At 35.1% G+C, this 20,068-nt stretch overlaps 1 protein-coding gene and 1 long non-coding RNA gene across 3 annotated transcripts; both read right to left on the bottom strand.

Moving 5' to 3' along the window:
- Positions 1-549: 549 nt before the first annotated feature.
- LOC100378682 (heparan-sulfate 6-O-sulfotransferase 1-B-like) lies at positions 550-14,662 on the bottom strand. 2 transcript variants are annotated; one of them, XM_002738675.4, is made up of 2 exons: positions 13,737-14,662; positions 550-6,389 (listed from the first exon to the last, which is right to left on the bottom strand). In XM_002738675.4, exons 1-2 carry the CDS (start codon positions 14,255-14,257, stop codon positions 5,783-5,785), a joined length of 1,128 nt encoding a protein of 375 aa, XP_002738721.1. In that variant the 5' UTR covers positions 14,258-14,662; the 3' UTR covers positions 550-5,782. The 2 variants fall into 2 exon arrangements, with proteins under 2 accessions (XP_002738721.1, XP_077868730.1); XM_078012604.2 differs by having other exon boundaries at positions 550-6,392.
- Positions 10,923-12,165, bottom strand: LOC144359437 (uncharacterized). Its single transcript, XR_013422013.2, has 2 exons — positions 11,776-12,165; positions 10,923-11,181 (listed from the first exon to the last, which is right to left on the bottom strand). It is a non-coding gene; the product is annotated as an uncharacterized LOC144359437 (long non-coding RNA).
- Positions 14,663-20,068: the final 5,406 nt, after the last annotated feature.

Genomic DNA, 20,068 nt, shown 5'->3' on the forward strand with positions numbered 1-20,068 from the left:
TTTATCACTTTTTTTTATTTTTCAATTTTGTCCAAAATGCTAACAAAACAAAACTAACAATTTTTTTTTTTAAATGTAATGGAAAGATTCAAAAAACAGCATGAAATGACAGCAATTCCTAAAAAGAGATAGAAATTCTAATGTCCAGCACTGACAACAGCCTTTACAGTCCACTGTGTCAGACACATAAGCAGAAGTTGATTTTGTTATACATTTTCATCCGCCATTTTGGACTTGGAATATGACCAAATTCTTGTATTTAAACAAACCTACTCGTTTCGGAGTTGACTTGGCTGATTTCTACTTAGTATGACGACATAGTGGACTACAGGTGCACATTGTTTCAAGATCAGACTGAAGATGGTCAACTGCCAGCCTTTCATTTTTCTCAGCACCTTTAGATCAACTTGACTGTCTCAAATCTATACGTTTAAGCTTAATCTCAGCATTATCAAATAAAATGTCAAGGCACTTAAATCATTGGCATGGTAACCATTATATCAATCTGTAGGTTTTTGTGTACATTTAGAATAAATAATACACTAACCATACAAGGGAAGGTAAAATCTTTATTCTTCACAAGACACATTCACAGTTTACAATACTGACGAGTAAATCAAAAGTTTGCAAAATGAAAAAAAAAAATAGAAGTAGAATGCCTTACACAAAGTATAATTCTTGTATATTAAAAAATTGCAATATTTACTGTAGTAAAATGTATTCTATATGGTTTATTTGAATGAAATGTACATTTGTTATTGGCCATGACGTTGACTAATTTGCATATAAATACCATACAATTCGTCTAGCCAATTGCAAAAATCTATGGCTAGGAAGGTTCACTAACACAGAGAAAACTCTAGCAACGTAAATGAATAAAATACAAAATTGAAAGAAAAACTTCAGAAAGAATAACATTTTTAAATTGAAGCATGTCATTCTAAATGTAATTTACTGTAGAAACATTTAATTTCACTGGCATTTAATTTACTATCTTACTATTTTAGTATTTTGAGCATATTCACTGGGTTTTAACGTTTACAAACTTGCCAGTGAAACAATAAGTTCTATTGTTAATTTACATGTTCTTGTGGATTTAAATTTAGGCCATTCTTACTTTCCAGCAAAAATAGCAAAATTAAAACCAACGAAATAATTAATGCATTTACAGTATTTGCAGTACATAATCCTTGTGAGTTATCAAGTTTAAGCAATGAAATTGAACAATTAGAGGAAACCATAGATACGACTCCAGAACTGCATTCATTAAAACAAAATGGCCACCAATCAGCCTTTTTGAATTCAATCTGAAAAATAAACCGACAAGCATCAGAGTATCAAACTATTCAAGTTTGAACAAAATCTCTCAATACACAACTAAGATATGGTTCTAAAATGGCAGAAATGCTTGATTTTACTGAATTTTCAACATTTAAAGAGCCTCTATTTGGCAATATTGTAACATAAGTGTGATATGATGAAAGACATGTATATAAAGTTGAAATATAATTTAACATAGCATTTCAAATGTATAAAAAGTTGTGTAACCATTATATGCTAGTTCATAGTAGTATATGAAGACAGTAATAATATCAAGTATGGAAGACAAATAAACACCCACTACTCCAACTACCGATATACAATAGCTTAGAATCTATAATACGCCAATCAATGCCTAGCTACAATGCCTGTGATATCTCATTGTGGTCAGCTGTAGACAGATTTGATTTGTTGAATGAAACAGTAGTCATATTATTCATATTATTATAGACGATTCCCTGTGTATTTCTCCTAATGTTAACAACATCCCTTAATATGTGATGTTTGCATAAATCTGAATAAGTAAGAAGATCTTAGCTTGTGAAGTGGCATATGGCAAGTGGTATTCTAGGCGAACTTTGGGTGTATACTGCGCGAATGAACATTAGTACAGAAGTTTTGGGGGCGTACTTCATTTATGAAGCAACTATATGTGATTTATGTATCTTGCATAAACTTCATGCAAAAACAGAGTGGATCAATAAACAAAAGTTTTATTATGCAGCAGAAGAGAAATAAAGAAAAATTCTGAAATTTAAATTATATCGTCAACAAAAAATATAAAAATACAGCAAAATCTAAATTTTCGTAACATAAGTTCTAAATGATATTAAATGGCAGCAAAACATAATAAATATCTTTCAGAATCAAAACAAACCTTGTATGCTTTAATCCCAAGACTACTGTAAAATACTTTATTTTAGCTAGAATTAATTTTCACTGCAAAAAACTTTTTGGGTATTTTGTAGGGAATTTATTTTCACTGATTTTTCGTGAGTTGAATATAAAATATAGGGAAGAAGGTATATTCACTGGATTTTATTTTCACTGAATCGTTCCTTCAGTGAAAATAGTGAAAACTAATTCCAAGCGAAAATAAAATATTCTTAAGAACAGATGTAATTAAGGTCATTAATTCAAAGTAAATGTAAAAAGGTGTACAAATAATTATGAAAATTATTATAGCAATCTTTATGACAAATACCAAATTTAATATACGACCCTTCACTCGATGTATGCAGCCTAGTCACAGGGTTTTAAAAGGAATCACATGTCTTCACTTCAATCCTCTATTACTCCATGTGAAGAATTTTTTTTTTTTGACATCACAAGTCAAACCTGTGTTCAATTTATTATATATTAAGATTATAAAATACACAATTTTGGCACATCCAAAATGTAAATAATACTGAAATGTCACTTTTTTTTCGGTATCTAAATACTGTAGAAGGGAAAATATTGATTGCGTTTATTTTTCGCAGATTTAATGCTTCCAGAGATATTCACTGGGTTTCAAATTAAATAGATTATAAAAGATGCAATATGAAAAAAAATACTAAATATTGATACGTAAACTGGAGGATGGTTTATCGTGAACTGAAACAAACACTGTTCTTGTAGCACATATCTGAATATTCATTTGATAAAAAATTGAAATGTACATTGGGTGCTTTGGTATGTGCAATAACAATCAATGCACATGTGTACCACTGCATTTGAGTTTTTATTTATCGAATAATGTTGCTTATGATACATTTTTAGTTTAAGATTTGGTCTACATCGTGGGGAGTATCAAATAACAATATTACAATTTTTTTGTCCATATTGCATATTGAAGAAAACTATACATTTTATTGTTAAATTTGAATTTTCAGCATTTTAATGCCTGCGAAATAAGCATAGATAAATGCCAGCGAAATACAAATAAGCAAAAATAAATCCCGGCAACTAAACAATCCCTATGGAGTATCACAAATTCTTTACACAAATCTAAAAACATAACTGGTCTACCATTATGCTATAAAAACTACAAGTATTTTACAAAAGAGGTACAAGTCTTATCAATTAAAATTATGGGATGTACCCGATAGCACTGATAAATACTGAATGTTGGTAATAAGCCATTTTCAAATTTCATGATATAACACAGTACAGTCCCGGCTTAACTTAAACCCCCAACTTGGCTCCTTTGGTTTTACCTTTTCAATTTTTTTTTCAAAATTAGAAACATTTTCAACAATAATTTTCAACTTGTAACCTATGAAATATTTACCTTGGTTACTAAGACAAGACATATTTTGGCAGATTACACAAGTATATGATTTTTGTAAAAGAAGATTTTCGCCAGATAAATATAGTATACAGTATTATTCAGTTTATCTGCCTTCAATTCTATCCTATAGTCTGATCATTGTACCTGTAGCTCTGCTCTCTCATCACTTGGTAGACGAAAATTCACTGATTCTTAATAGTTATTAATTCATCGTAAAACTGAATCTATTCATCATGATTGTACACAGACCATAAATACATTGGAATATTTAAAAACAAAAGTATTTCATGCGATTCTAACAGATTAATGGTGTCACAATGACAATATGTGTTAATGATTTTCAGTAAAAAACAAAATCTGGGTGAAGAGATTTGCAAAAAATATACGTGCAAGTTGCTTATTAATCTAATCACTATATTAAAATTGGGAAAAAGTATTCCTTCTTGATGATAAAATATATTTCATGTTTGACAGTATTTGTTGTATTATTTTAAGTGCATGGTGAATGTTGTCAGTGTTTTACATATTAGCGTTTGGGGTTAGTATACAACTAGGAGACAGATAACTGAAGGGCTTTTTAGCTTTACCAATACATGTACAGTGATAATGGAGATGCAAATTTACAAATTAACAAGTGTTAACAACATAGACCCCATCAATAGCCTGGTGTTTATATTGTCACTTTCAGTCACTACTGCTATTTGTTAGTAATTATTTTATTCATTAATAATAAACTAATGTGGTATATAATGTGCTGTAATTATTTTATTAATTTATAATCAACTAATGGGATATATAATCTGCTATACGGTAATTATTTTATTAATTAATAATCAAATAATTGGTTAGATAATCCACTGCTACCCTTTTACCTAAGAATTTGACCTCGTGTTACTTTGCGACTCACCGCACGCCAAGATCCCATAAAATAAATTAGATTTGTGCTCATGTTCTCAACCATACAGGGCAATCAGTGAGAAAGCAGCTGTCTTGGGAAGGTGTGGAGGGTAGTAGACGTGACTGGAAGTGACAAACAAACAGCCCTGTAAATTACTATCCAGAATAGAGGAAATATGGTAGTTTTCACAATGCACAATTACAAAGGGTCTTTTTTTGTAACATAGAATCACATAACAGTTTATAATACATATAAACATAAAACAGGGAAAAGTTAATCACATTGTCTTCTTCTATTCTTAACTACAAGATAAACTTTTTCCCCAATGTGATGCAGTCCAAACAAAGTACATTTACTGTGTCATAGTTCGATGTACGTCTAACTCAATCGGTATTTAGTAGTGTCCTGCTGATGACTTCTATTATTGCAATTTAACTCCAGATAGGGTATAGATAAACAACTGTTGGATGTAATGATTTACGATGATTCAAACTAGAAATGATTTCGGCACTCAATAGTACAGTCATGTGAATTACATACATTTACATAGTAACCCTATTTAACTTGTGTTTTGGCTTTAATGCAGGAGGGTTGTCACCTGCGCACGAGCGTGAATTGAGTCCCAAGCGACAATAACACGAGCTAAAACAAAAAGACTCATGGGTAAATGCTTGTTTGTAAACAATGACACGCTATAGCCATCTGACGCATGCACAGGTGATGACTCCCTCGCTTTAAGATATTGTAAACCATTTTCCAGTTAGGGATTCAATAAAGTTTGTCATGACTGTAAGACCTCACTAAAAATAGAACAAACATAATCATAAAATGTGGTTCAGCATGAAACAGATCAAACGTGCACAGACATTAACGACAAATTCAACCCTAATTGCGTTTGTCTGTTCGTTCAATATGAACTCCTAGATGAATAATTAATTATACTATGAATAGTGAAAGCTTAGTGACATTATTTGTGAGCAATGATATTGTGAAATGAGCTAGTAGTGGAAATGTAACGTCTTGTTATTTACATAAGCAAGTGCAAACCGAGCATGTGCGATAATGGCATGTATCAAATACTGGAGACAATGTCACTCTGAATTCAGTTTTTTCCTCATTACAAACAATAATAACATGTATTCATATGATGACCCTATTTGAGTCTATGAATCAGGAGTATTCAGGAAGCAGGTCTTAAATTGAGTCAGAAAACTTGTATATGTGGTACAGTGTGTGTATCATCTAGTAGGAATGCTTACAGAATGTTCATATAGGAACATACAAACATGAGCTCACCAATTTTCAACATCTTCTAGGAATTCTTTACTCTCGTACATTTCAGCCATGTATTTATATCGCTGCATGAATAAATTTTTAGCATATGCATACAACTCTATGTCTAATTTGTTACAGTTGCGGATTTTATTTCGATCATTCACGTCTATATCCACGTTATTACTCAGCGTCTCATCATATTGTTCAAATGGTTGCTCAAATTTCAGTTTAAAAGTCCTTTCGAACAGATACTGGCTCTTTTTCTGCAATTCAGTTAGACCGAAAAAAGCCATTCGTCGCAAGTTTGTCTTAGCACTTTCCAGCATTTTGTTATCCCGTTCTTCTTCTGACATCGCTGACTTGTTGTAGCACCCAACGAGCTCCAAGTCGGCCAACATGCGAGTCTGCCTGTTACTTGCCAGATTGTATGGACATGCAAGAAACTCTTGAAGGGTTACATCTCTCCAGTCTTCCCCGCTGTAGCATAATGGCAGTTCCTCTGATGTTGGAGTTCGCCCATCACACATGTGCACCGCCGTCTTCCAGGTAGCACCCCGCTGTACGTGTCGCCACTCACTGATATATCGCAACACAGGGTCCCGCAACATAGTAATAAGATAATAGCTGCTGAGATAAAGGTAAAAAACAAAGATATGTTCAATTTCAAGAGGGGTTGCTATTGTGAAACTAACATGTGCAAGTTAAAAAAATTGTTGAGCCTGCTTGAGTGTTGTTGGGAATAAAATTAGGACCAAATGGATATCACAAAAAACACACACACAAAATGGACATGCATACTAAGACTCAAGACTTAATATAATAAATGCAGGCAACTTTGAGAACCAAAAAATAAATATCGCTATAAATTTTTGGCATCTTGAACAATATTTACAATCACCAACAGACTTAAAGACCATTGCACTTGTTAACACAGTGACTGGTTGGCAAAAACCTTTCGTTTGCATTCAAAGATAAAAAAAAAAAAAAAAAACAATGAAAAAAAATGTTTATGAATCAATTTGCAGACATTGTCACAACAGATCATACACTGTAGAATGAGATTCAATGTCAACTTGTATACATGTACCTGATTGTTAATAATGACGAATTCAGGTGGGAGGGATGTTGGTCAGACACCAACACACACGCCTAGAACCATGTATTATGCAAAAACCATTTGTTTAAAATGTGTTCGTTCTGGATTCCAGCATTCACAATCAAAGAAAGCTTAGAAAGAACTCCTGTGTGCTGAGAGTTTTGGAGACACATTAAAAATTAATTCAAAATTACTTATACTTGAGATATTGATGGAATAGCTGAAAACTAATTATGCAAATAAGGTAACTAATATGAACAGATTTAAGTGTAAAACTAATAAGGTCTGCACAATGTACCAAGTTTCATTGAAATGTGATTAGAACCAAAAAAATATTAGTTATTATGCTAATTAGAGAATTAATATGAACAGATTTTAACCCAAAATTAATCAGGCTGTCTATTGTCCTAGAGCATTTATGGACCAAGTTTTATTCAAATGTGATGATCAATACTTGAGATATCAGTATTAATTAATTATGTTAATTAGGTGATTAAGAAGCATAAATATTTACCAAAAACTAATATGGTGCATAGTCTTAGGTTCATTGAAATGTGATGGGTACTCTTTAAAAGTTTCATTGAAATCCAATGAGTGGTTTTTAGACATCAGTGCAACAGCCATAGAACAGCAAAAAATTAACTAATTATGCAAATTAGGTAATTAATAGGCACAATTATTTATCCCAAAATTAATCAGGTATCTGCATAGTCCTAGAATATCTATGTCGCAAGTCTCATTGAAATGTGATGATTAGTACTTGAGATATCAGGTGAAAAGCTGAAAATTAACTAATTATGCTAATAAGATGATTAATATGCACAAATATTTACCCAAAAACTAATTAGGTCTCTGCACAGTCCTCAAGTAACTATGTACCAAGTTTCATTGAAACATGATCATTACTACTCGAAATATCAAAAGCTGAAAATTAATTAATTATGCAAATTAGGTAATTAATATGTACTAATATTACCCTGAAAACTATCAGGTCTGTGCAGTGTCATATGACACCTATGTACCAAGTTTTATTGAAATGTTATGATTAGTACTTGAGATATCAGTGAAAAAGCCGAAAATTGATTAATCATTATGTAAATTAGGTAATTAATAATATTAACAGATTTTTACCCAAAACTAATCAAATCTGCGCATTAGTTCAGAGCATCCATGTGCCAAGTTTCATTGAAATCCAATGAGTGGTTCTTCAAAAATCAGTGGAACAGTCATAGAACAGCTTAAAATCAGTTAATTATCATGCAAATTAGGTAATTAATATTCATAGATTTTTACCCAAAACTAATCAAATCTGCGCACTAGTTCAGAGCATCCATGTGCCACATTTCATCAAAATCCAATGAGTGGTTCTTTAGATATCAGTGGAACAGTCTTGGAACAGCTAAAAATCAGCTAAGTATCATGCAAATTAGGTAATTAATATTCATAGATTTTTACCAAAACCTAATCAACTCTGCGCATTATCCCAGAGCATCTATGTACCAAGTTTCACCAAAATTTAATTAGTGGTTCTTGAGATAACGGTGGAACAAAAAAAGTGACATACATACATACATACATACATACAGACAGGGTAACTGCAAAGACTCCCTTTTGTGCTTCGCACACAGGAGTCAAAAACACAGTACAATCGTATGTGCTTGCATGACCACTCCATGTATAAACTATTTTGCAACTGAGATTCAGTAGAAAGGAACGAGAAGCTGATGCTTTAAGAGGTCAAAAGCCATGAGTGAGTGATTTGATGTGACATCTAGATCTTGCAATTACTGTTTCAAATAAATACCTCTTTATGCTAATAAAAAATGACCTACGCTAACAGAATCCAATTAATTAAGCAAACAGTATTTATTTTTTTACAATAAAGCTCAAACACTTTGATAACCTACTTCAATTCAATAGCAATTATATAGCATACTATGACAGAACCCCACACCCTGCCCATGGCTTTCGTTGTGTATGGAAGTTATTTTCACGAGCGATGCGGTGTATCCAGTGGCCGTACTTTCACGAGCGAAGCGAGTGAAAGTACAGCAGAATACACCGCATCTCGAGTGAAAATAACTTCCATACGCAACGAAAGCCACAGGGAAGGTGTGGGGTTCTGTTATTATTACATATGTTCCATATTTTAGTATTTCATATTAAAGAAAGAACGTGCAACAAACCGGGATGGAATTTAGGTCGGAAACCCCATTGCCCATTAATATATTCAAATATAGTGTTACGTCCTAGCAACACGTGTCAGTGTAGAACGCGCCCGGAGAACGCGTGTCACTGTTTGTTTGAAATTAAAATAATCAGACGTCTAATCTGAGTCACTGTCCGAATAAATAACTTGTGGACGTTTAGTTGGGACCACGACAGAACCAGAACTCGAACTGAACAAATATGATACATAGTTTATGTTGAAGTTAAAGTTCCACCACAGAATTGTGCATTGGTAAACATGAGCTGCACGCTACAACTTTGTGTGTGATATTGCTTCCTGGTCGTGGATTGACTGAGTCTTGGATACCGGTTAAAATGTTGCTCATTTGGCGTTGGTAATCTTTATTTGGAACTGCCGCAATGTCGCCAGCAGAAACCTCCTGGTATCTCGATGTTGATGATTGCGGCTCCATAGTAATCGCTGATTTTACGGCGGGTGGATCTTCCGAGAGCCCTTCAAGGTTTATAAAACTCAGTTTCCAGGTGGTCAACATACATTACCGTATTTGTCTTCAATTAGGCGCCACTTTGTTACACTTTCATGTCATGGTGGCGCTTATTTGTGGTTAAATTTGAGCAACTTTGTTTCAAATGGCGCTTATTTCAAGCACTTCAAGTTCTAGTACCGGTAACTGTGTTACAAGCCATTGTTTTTGCTCCATTCTGGTGATAGATTATTGACAATATTTTACATTACAGTCTGACGCTTAGTCACTGTAGCCTTTATTTTAAATACTGAGTAAATGACCCGTTTTCAGACAGTTTAGAAAGTTATACAAAAAATATCATTCTTTAGAAAACATTCACAGTTTGCCGTACAATCAACAGAAAAATAAAACAAACACAAATTCAACGCTTAGTAGTCAATGATCACGGTAGCAAAATCCGGTCATGCTGCATTCCACGGTTACGATTATTACTCAGTAGTAGTTATAATAACGTACAAAAAATAAAATGCAAGTAAAATTCAACTTAATTTCATCGTAAGCGAATGATTCTGGACGCATGTAAACGCTCGGCGCGATTCGATATCTGCCATGCTTCCTGTCTAGGACTTGACCTGGAATGCGTTTTTTGACCTGATAGGTCAAGTCGTTAATTAACCAATCAAAATGCTGGATGATGCCAAGGAGATCAAATTACCATAGCTCATTTAAATAATGTATGAACGCAATGCGGAAGTGATTTGCCGATGTTTGCGATATTTTGGCTTTGATTTTGGTGGGGAAAACGGCATGATTTTTTTTTTCAAATCAAGAAATTAGTTATTTTTGGAAAGTAAACTGAGCATTTAAAGAATAATTTAACACTGTTTACTGTGACAACAGCGCATTTGAAACAGAACATTTTCGCATTGTTTTAATTTCGTTTTTATGGACTTACTGCGAAATTAAAAACCACGCTGATATTTTCTACAGTAGACTAAAAAGACATGTTTCAAGAGATTATAGACCGATTTCTTAAAAATTGTTAGAAACAAAACCAATTTTTTTTACATAAAAGCCATTCGTACAGTAACAGCGAGGGACTTCCGCGATCGCGTCCATCGCTACGAACCGGTAACCGGTAGTCGATCCGCTGGCGCCCAATTCACGATCATTACGTGACAAAATTTCAACTTTGTCTGGCGCTTAATTGAGGTGTAAAATACAAAGTTTTTGTGGCACTGGCGCCTAATTGAAGGTGGCGCTTAACTGAAGACAAATACGGTAAGTCAGTGTTCTCCCCAGGCTCAGAGGCAAGCATGGCGGTCTAATTTGCATGCTAATTTGCATACTAATTTGCATATTTTTCAGGATTCACTCTCACAAAAACAAACATACAAGACAGTATTAAAATGTATGAGAGACTTTATTTAGATTACATAATACTTTACATAATATACCATAATTTGACAAGATCGTCATTTAATGTGAACTGTTACATAAAACTTAGTCTAAACTAATCCTTCTGACTTTGTTGTGCTCCAAACATTGGCTGCCTTACTGTAGTTAAACTCGATCGTCATAGACTTGCACGGGACTTTGTTCCATAAAGAAGATCCACTCTTTGCAATCATGTTGTGCTTTGAGCATTAACTGCACAACATTCCTAGTGGGAAAAAATGATAAATAATAAAAAAAAACAATGTAAACATAACGATTGAATTGTGCCACGATCGGGAACCCAGTGCCGTATGGATAGCATTTCGTCTGCAAAACATGTTGTTCACATGTTGGTTTTGTCAGGTCAACGACAAGGAGACTCGGGAATTTTGAGGAAAAAAAACATGAGGTCACTATTCAATTAAAATTAAAACGTAATAATAGAATTATGTATACAAATCGGGATTCCATCGATCATAACGCGTGATGATAGCAGCTGTCGTTCGCAAGACATTGACAGGCCGCCATCTTGGAAATACCTACACAGGTCAACATGTGACCGGAAGATTACAAAATTCGATTTTTTTTTTGCTTGGACAAATTATAACATACGTGTACCCATTAATCTATGAAGATATCCATAAATAATCTAAAAAAAGTTGACAGTAACGAGTGATGTTATTTTTTCATGTCGTGTCTATACCAGCCTCGTGTCTAAGATGTTGATTGAAATCGGTGTAGGCCTACCATGTATGGTGTTCTTACGATCGGCAAAACATACACACACTGGCATTTTATTTCTAAAATTACGAAATCTTACCTGAACAATTGACCTTAACCAGGGAAATGTCTTTTTCCACGACTCATCAAAACCAGCCTCACGCCGTTTCTGTGTTTCTACACGCTTCCGTTTCTGTGCGGTGATTGTACGTTTTAGCCGGGCGGCATCACCTTTTTTTCCTTTACATGTTTTGTCATATAGCATCTCGGTGTTTGCAACTTGAGTGACAATTTGTTCCCCATTGACAGCGTCTGCACTTCACACGTGTTTAACAATGTTTAATTTGTCCCGGCAAGTTCAAACCGCCTTGGCGTAGACGGTGATAATTTATGCAGTGCTACGTGTGAGCGGGTCAAATGGATGTAAACAATGCATCCTATTAGCATGGCGGTGAAGTTGTAAGCATGGCGGTCCGAGCCCAAGCGTGGCGGCCGGGTCACCAAGCATGGCGGTGCCGCCATGCTTTGTTCTATGTGGGGAGAACACTGTAAGTTCTCCCATTAGTAGTATTCTATGAGATGTACACCAAACATGCCGAAAACGTAACGTTGCTGAACGATTTCAACATTTGAACTGGACAAAAATAGCAGACGAAAATGTGTTTACAAAATAAAAATAGTTTGGTAGCCAATGGAAATACCATGTTCATTTGCATATCGACCGTGAAAATACCGAAAACATTATTGCATGGGTGATATGCAAATTAGTTTTTGTCAAAATAAGTGACTGCCAAGTAGTACCATTACTGTTGTTCAAATTTCATTTCACTCGGCAAGTATATTCATGCACCCCAAGAGAAAAATATCGTAGTTATTAAATATTGTTTATTTCTGCTAGTACTACGTTTTGAAAAACGGTACTCCTGAAGGGACTACTTTGTTTGCTCTCAGACTCATTTGCATACGAGGTGTGGAAATACCGATTTTGATTACAGGGACGAATCAAAATAAACTGCAGTACATATATAATAATGTGGAATACTTTATTTTTACTGGAATTAATTTTCGCTGAAAAGGCTTTTTGGGCATTTTGTATGGAATTTATTTTCACTATTTTTTGATGAGTTTAATGTGAAATATAGAAAAAAAAGTATATTCGCTGGATTTTATTTTCGCGGAATCATCACTTCAGCGAAAATAGCGAAAATAAATTCCAAGCGAAAAAAAAGTATTCTACAGTATTTGTAAGTTGGTTGTCATTTGTATTGGCTTCTAAAATGTCGACCAGTCACAGAGTTGTGTTGTTTTTAGTTCTCTAAAATTGTGTCCACCGCGGCTCTATTTCAGGCTTAATCAACAAAAAACCTGATGGCACATGTATGTAGTGTTAGGGACACTGGAAAAATGTAAACATAAATGATCACCTACTACTGTCGACATACACACAATAATAATACACAAAATATTATATATATTTAAACTTGAAAATTAATTTATCATGAAAAACAAATGTTTCAGAACAGTTGCTCGATTCTATACAAATGCTGAAATACACCAAGTTTTCTAAGACAAGAGTAAATCTACCATGATGTTGTTTGAGCTGCCATTAACCAATCAGAATTCCTAACTAATGAAATTTTCGAAGATTGATGATCGAAAAGAATTCATTCCATAAATGAAATTTTTCATTATCAAACTAGTTGTACATGTATGATCTGTTGGCATTTTTTAAAAGGCAACAAAAAGTACTTTCATGATAATAACAAATTATTTTTTGTGAAATGTATTTACTTTTCGTCCAATAAGATATTTCCACAGCACATTTTTTGCATATGAAACATTACCAGTGATTGTGTTTTGATTGAATTTAAGCTTTCTGACAACAAATGAAGCACCATGTAAGGCATCTAATGTTTTTGTAATCAAAGATTTTCACTCTAAAAATTTCAACTATTTTTTTCAAAACTAATTATTTAAAAATTGAGTTTTCACGGTAAATCATGTCTGTATTGTACATGGTAGAAATATACAAAAAAACAACATAGTGATTAATAAACTTACCGCCTTTTCTTGCTTTCGCCTTCCCTTTTATCCATCACACCATCCACACATTGCGTTAATTCTGTCCAATCTGCATGAAGACCACAAGACCACCCTGTCGAAAATCGACTGAACAACCACAATTCACGATTACCACTGCCTGGCCTGTAACAATCACATTTCTTTTTGTTTCTATGGCATTCACATGGCTGATCTAAATCAATGTCTTTAACTAAATGTTTTCCAAATGTAGTGCCACCAGTTTTCTGCACATGTAAAAACACTAATACGTCATTTCCGGTTATGTTGAATTCCACGTCCCTGTCCAGAGTTTTTTCACTGAAGGTTTTACTTTTTGCTTTCTTTACTCTTTGTTCAGTTTCCAGAAAAAGGTGCGCGTAATCACTCTGCTGTAGTGTCGCCGTTTCGTGCACGGGGCCCCAGCATACGCTGTAATATAAAACTGTCATAGCGCCGATCAACACAACCATTGAAACGAAACACTTCAACTTCCTCCCTTCTTGACATAATGCACAAGACATCTTGAAATTATTCACAGTCAAAACGGTTTACTGTGTCGAAGAGTTAAAATCGTCTCAATCCAATTACAATGAAGGCAAGCACGCGGCTGACTAACGAATCCTGTTAGTTGTAGCTCCAGACCACGCACATTTCAGGGCTTTGCAGTGAATTTAAAGATAAATCACTCTGGCACTGACACTACAGTCCAAATCCGCTGTGCCGAAAACTTTCCCCACTTCCAAAAACGACTCGAATAACACCGATCATTTGATTTGCAGTAGTGCATAGAACAAGTTACCGACAAACATGACGAGTTAACGTGGAGTTTTTCTCACCATATTGCTAGCTTGCGATCAGTAGACAACAACCTCTGTCAAGACATGTCACGTCCGAGCGACGCCATATTGTGATCTTTATGTATCCCAGACTGCCCCGACACCGGAAGTGAGAATATTTGTTTACGTAATATTGGCGATTGTATTTCTGGTTTAAATGCTGTAACCTGGTTTGTCTTGTATATGAGACCTAACCCTGAGTACTCATTGCTATATATACTCATATAGAGGGTTGGCAAGGGGTATTTTCGTAAGCTGTAATCAATTGTTTCTATTTTCGTAATAAAATACGTAAATTCGTAGACATGGCAAGGTGAAAAATGTAATCAGCTAATTTATTCGTCCGTAATTTGTACAAAGTTATTTTTTCTGTAAGCGTATAAAGCATTTTCCACATTAAATGTCACAATTCATACGCAATTTCTAATTTTGATCCTTAAACACAAATTACCAAATATATTATAAAAATGTAAAATGTAATTAGGAATTTGCTTTATCTGTAAGGTGTAAAAAACTATAGTTTACTTTAAATAGAACCTTCATTTTATTTCCTGTAAAAACTTAATATGCCATTTGTTATTCCCTGTAACCTGTACCAGCTATCCCCCTTGTCCCTTTCATATATAAGACCATGAAGCCAAAATATAGTCCGCGATTCCAGTCTATGGATAAATCCAGGACGCATGAGCATTAAAGATTTTACCCAACGAAAAATGCTATGTTTGCTGTCAAAAAGTTATATATTATGAAAAATCATTTTGTTTTGAGTTTACTTTTTACAATTTTCCTTTAATGACCATTTTTATGTTCACTACTCGCTTTAAATAGGGATGGTAATAACACCAAACACCGCACCCACTGAATATTGTGGAGTGCTTCCCAGGGAATACCTATGCCATGCTTATTTCAAGAAATGCAGTAAATGAATAATTACACTTATAATTGCAGAAGAACACACAGTGCCATTCAGTTTATTTTCATAGCGCCCTAAAGTTGGCATTGTTATTTCACATGGCGAATACAAGAACGACATTCAAGTTGAAGAAAAACTTTCAAACTTACTTTCCGAAATATATGTTGCGGAATGTGTTACATTAAGTTGTGTACCATAATGGCTCTATATTAGTAGAGCATGCGCTTTATACGTAAAATACAGAGGTTGTTTTGACGATAAACGCAAATTTGTGGGACAGCGCGCCCTCAACGTCCATCTTTTTGGGTCCTGCTTTCAAACTGACTGCGGAGCATTCCCACTCAAAATTAACGAGTACCCCCGTGAACAGTATATTGATCCGGACTTACAGAGGGTAGGCGGTATTTGTAGTAACTTGTTCTGAAGATGAAGCCACCAAGTCCCGAGGACTTGATCAAGTGCATACTCAAGCCAAGTATCTAAGTTATTTTTATAAATCAATCACGTGACATCGTGATGACACCATAACGACTGGAATAAGTAAGCAGGGCCGTCCGTAGCCAGTACTTTTGAATAGGAGCTTCGAAAACAATAATATATTTGATGGAAAACGTGCACATTTTTGAATTTTAAAAGGGAATTCTTCGGTATCTTAGAGCTCTGTTACAGGTATGTTTATGTTCTCAGTTTTAAATTTTCATTGGCTTACTTAGTGTTACGTGTAACATCTTATTAACTATATTTAACCGTTTTTAGAGAAAGTCTTCCTGAGCCATTTCCCGCCCTCAGACAAATACACGCATAACCAAGATTCACTACTGAAAATTGTTTGAACAAGTTTTTTGCCCATCTCAGATCGTTCAGCGCACATAGCAGTGACACTATTTCGTGTCTAAATCTGTAGTATTATTCAACAGTTTGGTTCACTGTAAATCTGTTTTTGGGGTAGTAAAATAATATGCATAAAATAGTATTTTAGCAGCGGTCCCCATAGATTACAATGAAAACACATTTCTTTTTATGAACCCATTAAAAATATTATCAATTTGGTAATACTTTCAGACCTCAAAAATTAACGTGTAGGACTATATGTCACCGAGCAAAGTTTGAGACATATCTTTGCCATAAAAAACAATGGTAATATGCCCTAAAACAGACAAAACATGTTAACTTCACAGTATTGTATTGATCGATTTGGTGACCCCATATTTTTATTTAATTTTCGTTATACTAGTAACATGATATATATGTAAAGATAAAGAGATTGACAATAGTTTTACGTTTGTGTAACATTCTTCTTGGATGTAACTTAGAGAAAGTATCCACAACACAATCAATGTCGATTCTCGATGATTGTGGAGTAAAGCTAGCGATGCCAGTCTACTGTGTCGTTTTCATGAAGCTAAAATAAAAACGTGTCCGATTAAAATATTACATAGTCCCTTCCCATCACCATTTAACCGACATTATATACGGGAATGTAGCAGTACGTCTGATATATCATTGTATTAAATGAGATCAATTAAACGTCAGACCATACACGTAATACAAATTATTGTATTTATGCTATATATTTCTATTTGTATATCTAAAATTCGATGGGATGGGATCGTTATATTCGTTAGGAAGGTTTTAGAAAGCGATTTCAAATTTACATCACGTCATATCATCTGAAACAAAATCTCACTATATCACACAATAGTTCCAAAAACTCAACGACGGTGATTAAAGATAATCCGATGCAAAGTCCCAGCGATCCACCGATATCACCAATCAGGTTCTCAGCCTGTAACGACAAACATAAATTATGATTATTTTTCTTTGCCGCCTATTTAATTAATTATTCCACATTATGCAAATGCCAGCATATCATGTTTCAAAATAATTGAGATAATTCTGCCTCCAATTTAATAGTAAATACACACTTACGTGGAGTATTAGAGGGAGAAACGTCGGCCATCACCACACGGGATAGTAATTAACCTATAATCGATGTGACGATATATTTTAAAAAGAAAACTATTCGTCTCTGTCACTTAGTGAATCATTACTATGACATTGGCGGTATTTAATTATAATATTGAAAGGTTAAAACTATTCTGAGAATAACAAGGGAGATGATATTAGCCCTGATTAGCCCCAGCAACAAGGGATTATCCCTGAGTGGCCCCAACAACAAAAAAGATAATATTATCCCTCGGTGGTCCCAACAAGAAGGGAGATAATATTATCCCTGAGTGGTCCCCAAAACAAGAGAGATAATATTATCCCCGAGTTGTTCCAATAACGGAGATAGTAAGTAATACGTAATTATATAGTGATTTTCAAAATGTTCATAATTTTTGGTTAAATTGTGCTATTTTGATTATTTTTTTATGTTGGTGAAGTGAAATATTCATGGTCATAATAATTCCATGCTGCTATATAGAAAAACTGTTTCTCATTTATTTCATTCAATTCCTAGATGTTGCTGGTATTGATTTTTTTGGAATTGAATAGTTATTATTACAAAATATAACGGACGTTTTTAACCAAAAAAATACCGAATTTATACATGATTGAGTTTAGTGTTTTTTTACCTTATGAAAGAAAGTTAAATGTATTATATTAAATAATCCGAATGTTATTATAGACGTTAATATTACAATGTTGTACGTGTCCCTGTGTAGTGGTTTATTATTATACATTGGTATAGGCGGACATCCGGGCATTTTAAATAATATAAGTATACAATTATGCCCCAGAATTGCATCTTCTTTTCTTTTAAATGTGTTTGAGCCTGGCAACAGCTCCGGACATTAAATGTGTTTGTGCCTGGCGACAGCTCCGGACATTAAATGTGTTTGTGCCTGGCGACAGCTCCGGACATTAAATGTGTTTGTGCCTGGCGACAGCTCCGGAAATTAAATGTGTTTGTGCCTGGCGACAGCTCCGGACATTAAATGTGTTTGTGCCTGGCGACAGCCCCGGACATTAAATGTGTTTGTGCCTGGCGACAGCTCCGGACATTAAATGTGTTTGTGCCTGGCGACAGCTCCGGACATTAAATGTGTTTGTGCCTGGCGACAGCTCCGGACATTAAATGTGTTTGTGCCTGGCGACAGCTCCGGACATTAAATGTGTTTGTGCCTGGCGACAGCTCCGGACATTAAATGTGTTTGTGCCTGGTGACAGCTCCGGACATTAAATGTGTTTGTGCCTGGTGACAGCTCCGGACATTAAATGTGTTTGTGCCTGGCGACAGCTCCGGACTTTAAATGTGTTTGTGCCTGGCGACAGCTCCGGACATTAAATGTGTTTGTGCCTGGCGACAGCTCCGGACATTAAATGTGTTTGTGCCTGGCGACAGCTCCGGACATTAAATGTGTTTGTGCCTGGCGACAGCTCCGGACATTAAATGTGTTTGTGCCTGGCGACAGCTCCGGACATTAAATGTGTTTGTGCCTGGCGACAGCTCCGGACATTAAATGTGTTTGTGCCTGGCGACAGCTCCGGACATTAAATGTGTTTGTGCCTGGCGACAGCTCCGGACATTAAATGTGTTTGTGCCTGGCGACAGCTCCGGACATTAAATGTAACTGTTGTCTCTCCTGACTTTTTTTTTGTATTTGCAATTGCTAGTGCTGACACAAAATGCTTTTTTGCCACAGAAGTCTCATTCATGTTTGGGACTACATGACAGGGCTGTGTGACCATCTTCCTATCAAATGAAAATTTTAATGCGCTACCCTGGCGTCAACCAGGCTCGGTAGAACACAAGCACCTGCGGACCTTAACCAAGGTTCCCCAAAGACGTGCTCGTTAGGGAATGAATCTCGGCCAGTGGAATTGGCCTTCCCATTGAGTCTGTGGCACACCCACCCAGGGTCAGTGGCGGATCTATAAATGTATTCAATTTGTTTGTGTATAATATAAAAAAATCATTAACTTAGTCTGGCGATTTTAATGTTTGGACCCCCCCCCCCCTTATAAAAAAAATCCTGTATCCGCCCATGGTATGGGTCGACCTATTTGACGTTCAGTCTAAGGTAGTATTTGAACTTGGGTTTACCTATCATGAGTCTGATGCGACAACCACTATGGTACCAGTGACCGGTGTTCGGTTCTTTTAATGTTTTATATTTAACCACAATTAAACCTTTAAATATGGCGGTCACTGGACAGTGCAAACAATGGTACTGACTCCTAGGTAGGCACTGTTTCGATTCACTATACATGTTGCGTTCTTTTTTCAAATGAGCAGTAATTGGTAACTTGTGTGGGCTATATAAAATGTCATAATGGTACAAATGCATGATAACATTTTTGGGAACATGGAGCTAATCTTTTTTAGTTCTATGGTGGGATCAGTCAGTCGAATTTAACAACGTATACGGTTACTATAACAACCAAACTTGACTAAAAAATTGACACAGATTGCGATCGTGTTTACTTTGAAATAAGATAAACTTAAATACCGTTGTCCGAGCAGTAAAATTTAGTTTAGGACGCCAATGCACTAACAATACCTTTTGCAAATGATCGCTGGTATTGCCTCTACCATTTTTAAACCCCTTTACGCCGGAGTGGATCTTCTTTTTTAT

This window comes from Saccoglossus kowalevskii, chromosome 1 (genome assembly GCF_978046115.1).
Source record: "Saccoglossus kowalevskii chromosome 1, keSacKowa6.1, whole genome shotgun sequence".
NCBI classification, from domain to species: domain Eukaryota; kingdom Metazoa; phylum Hemichordata; class Enteropneusta; family Harrimaniidae; genus Saccoglossus; species Saccoglossus kowalevskii.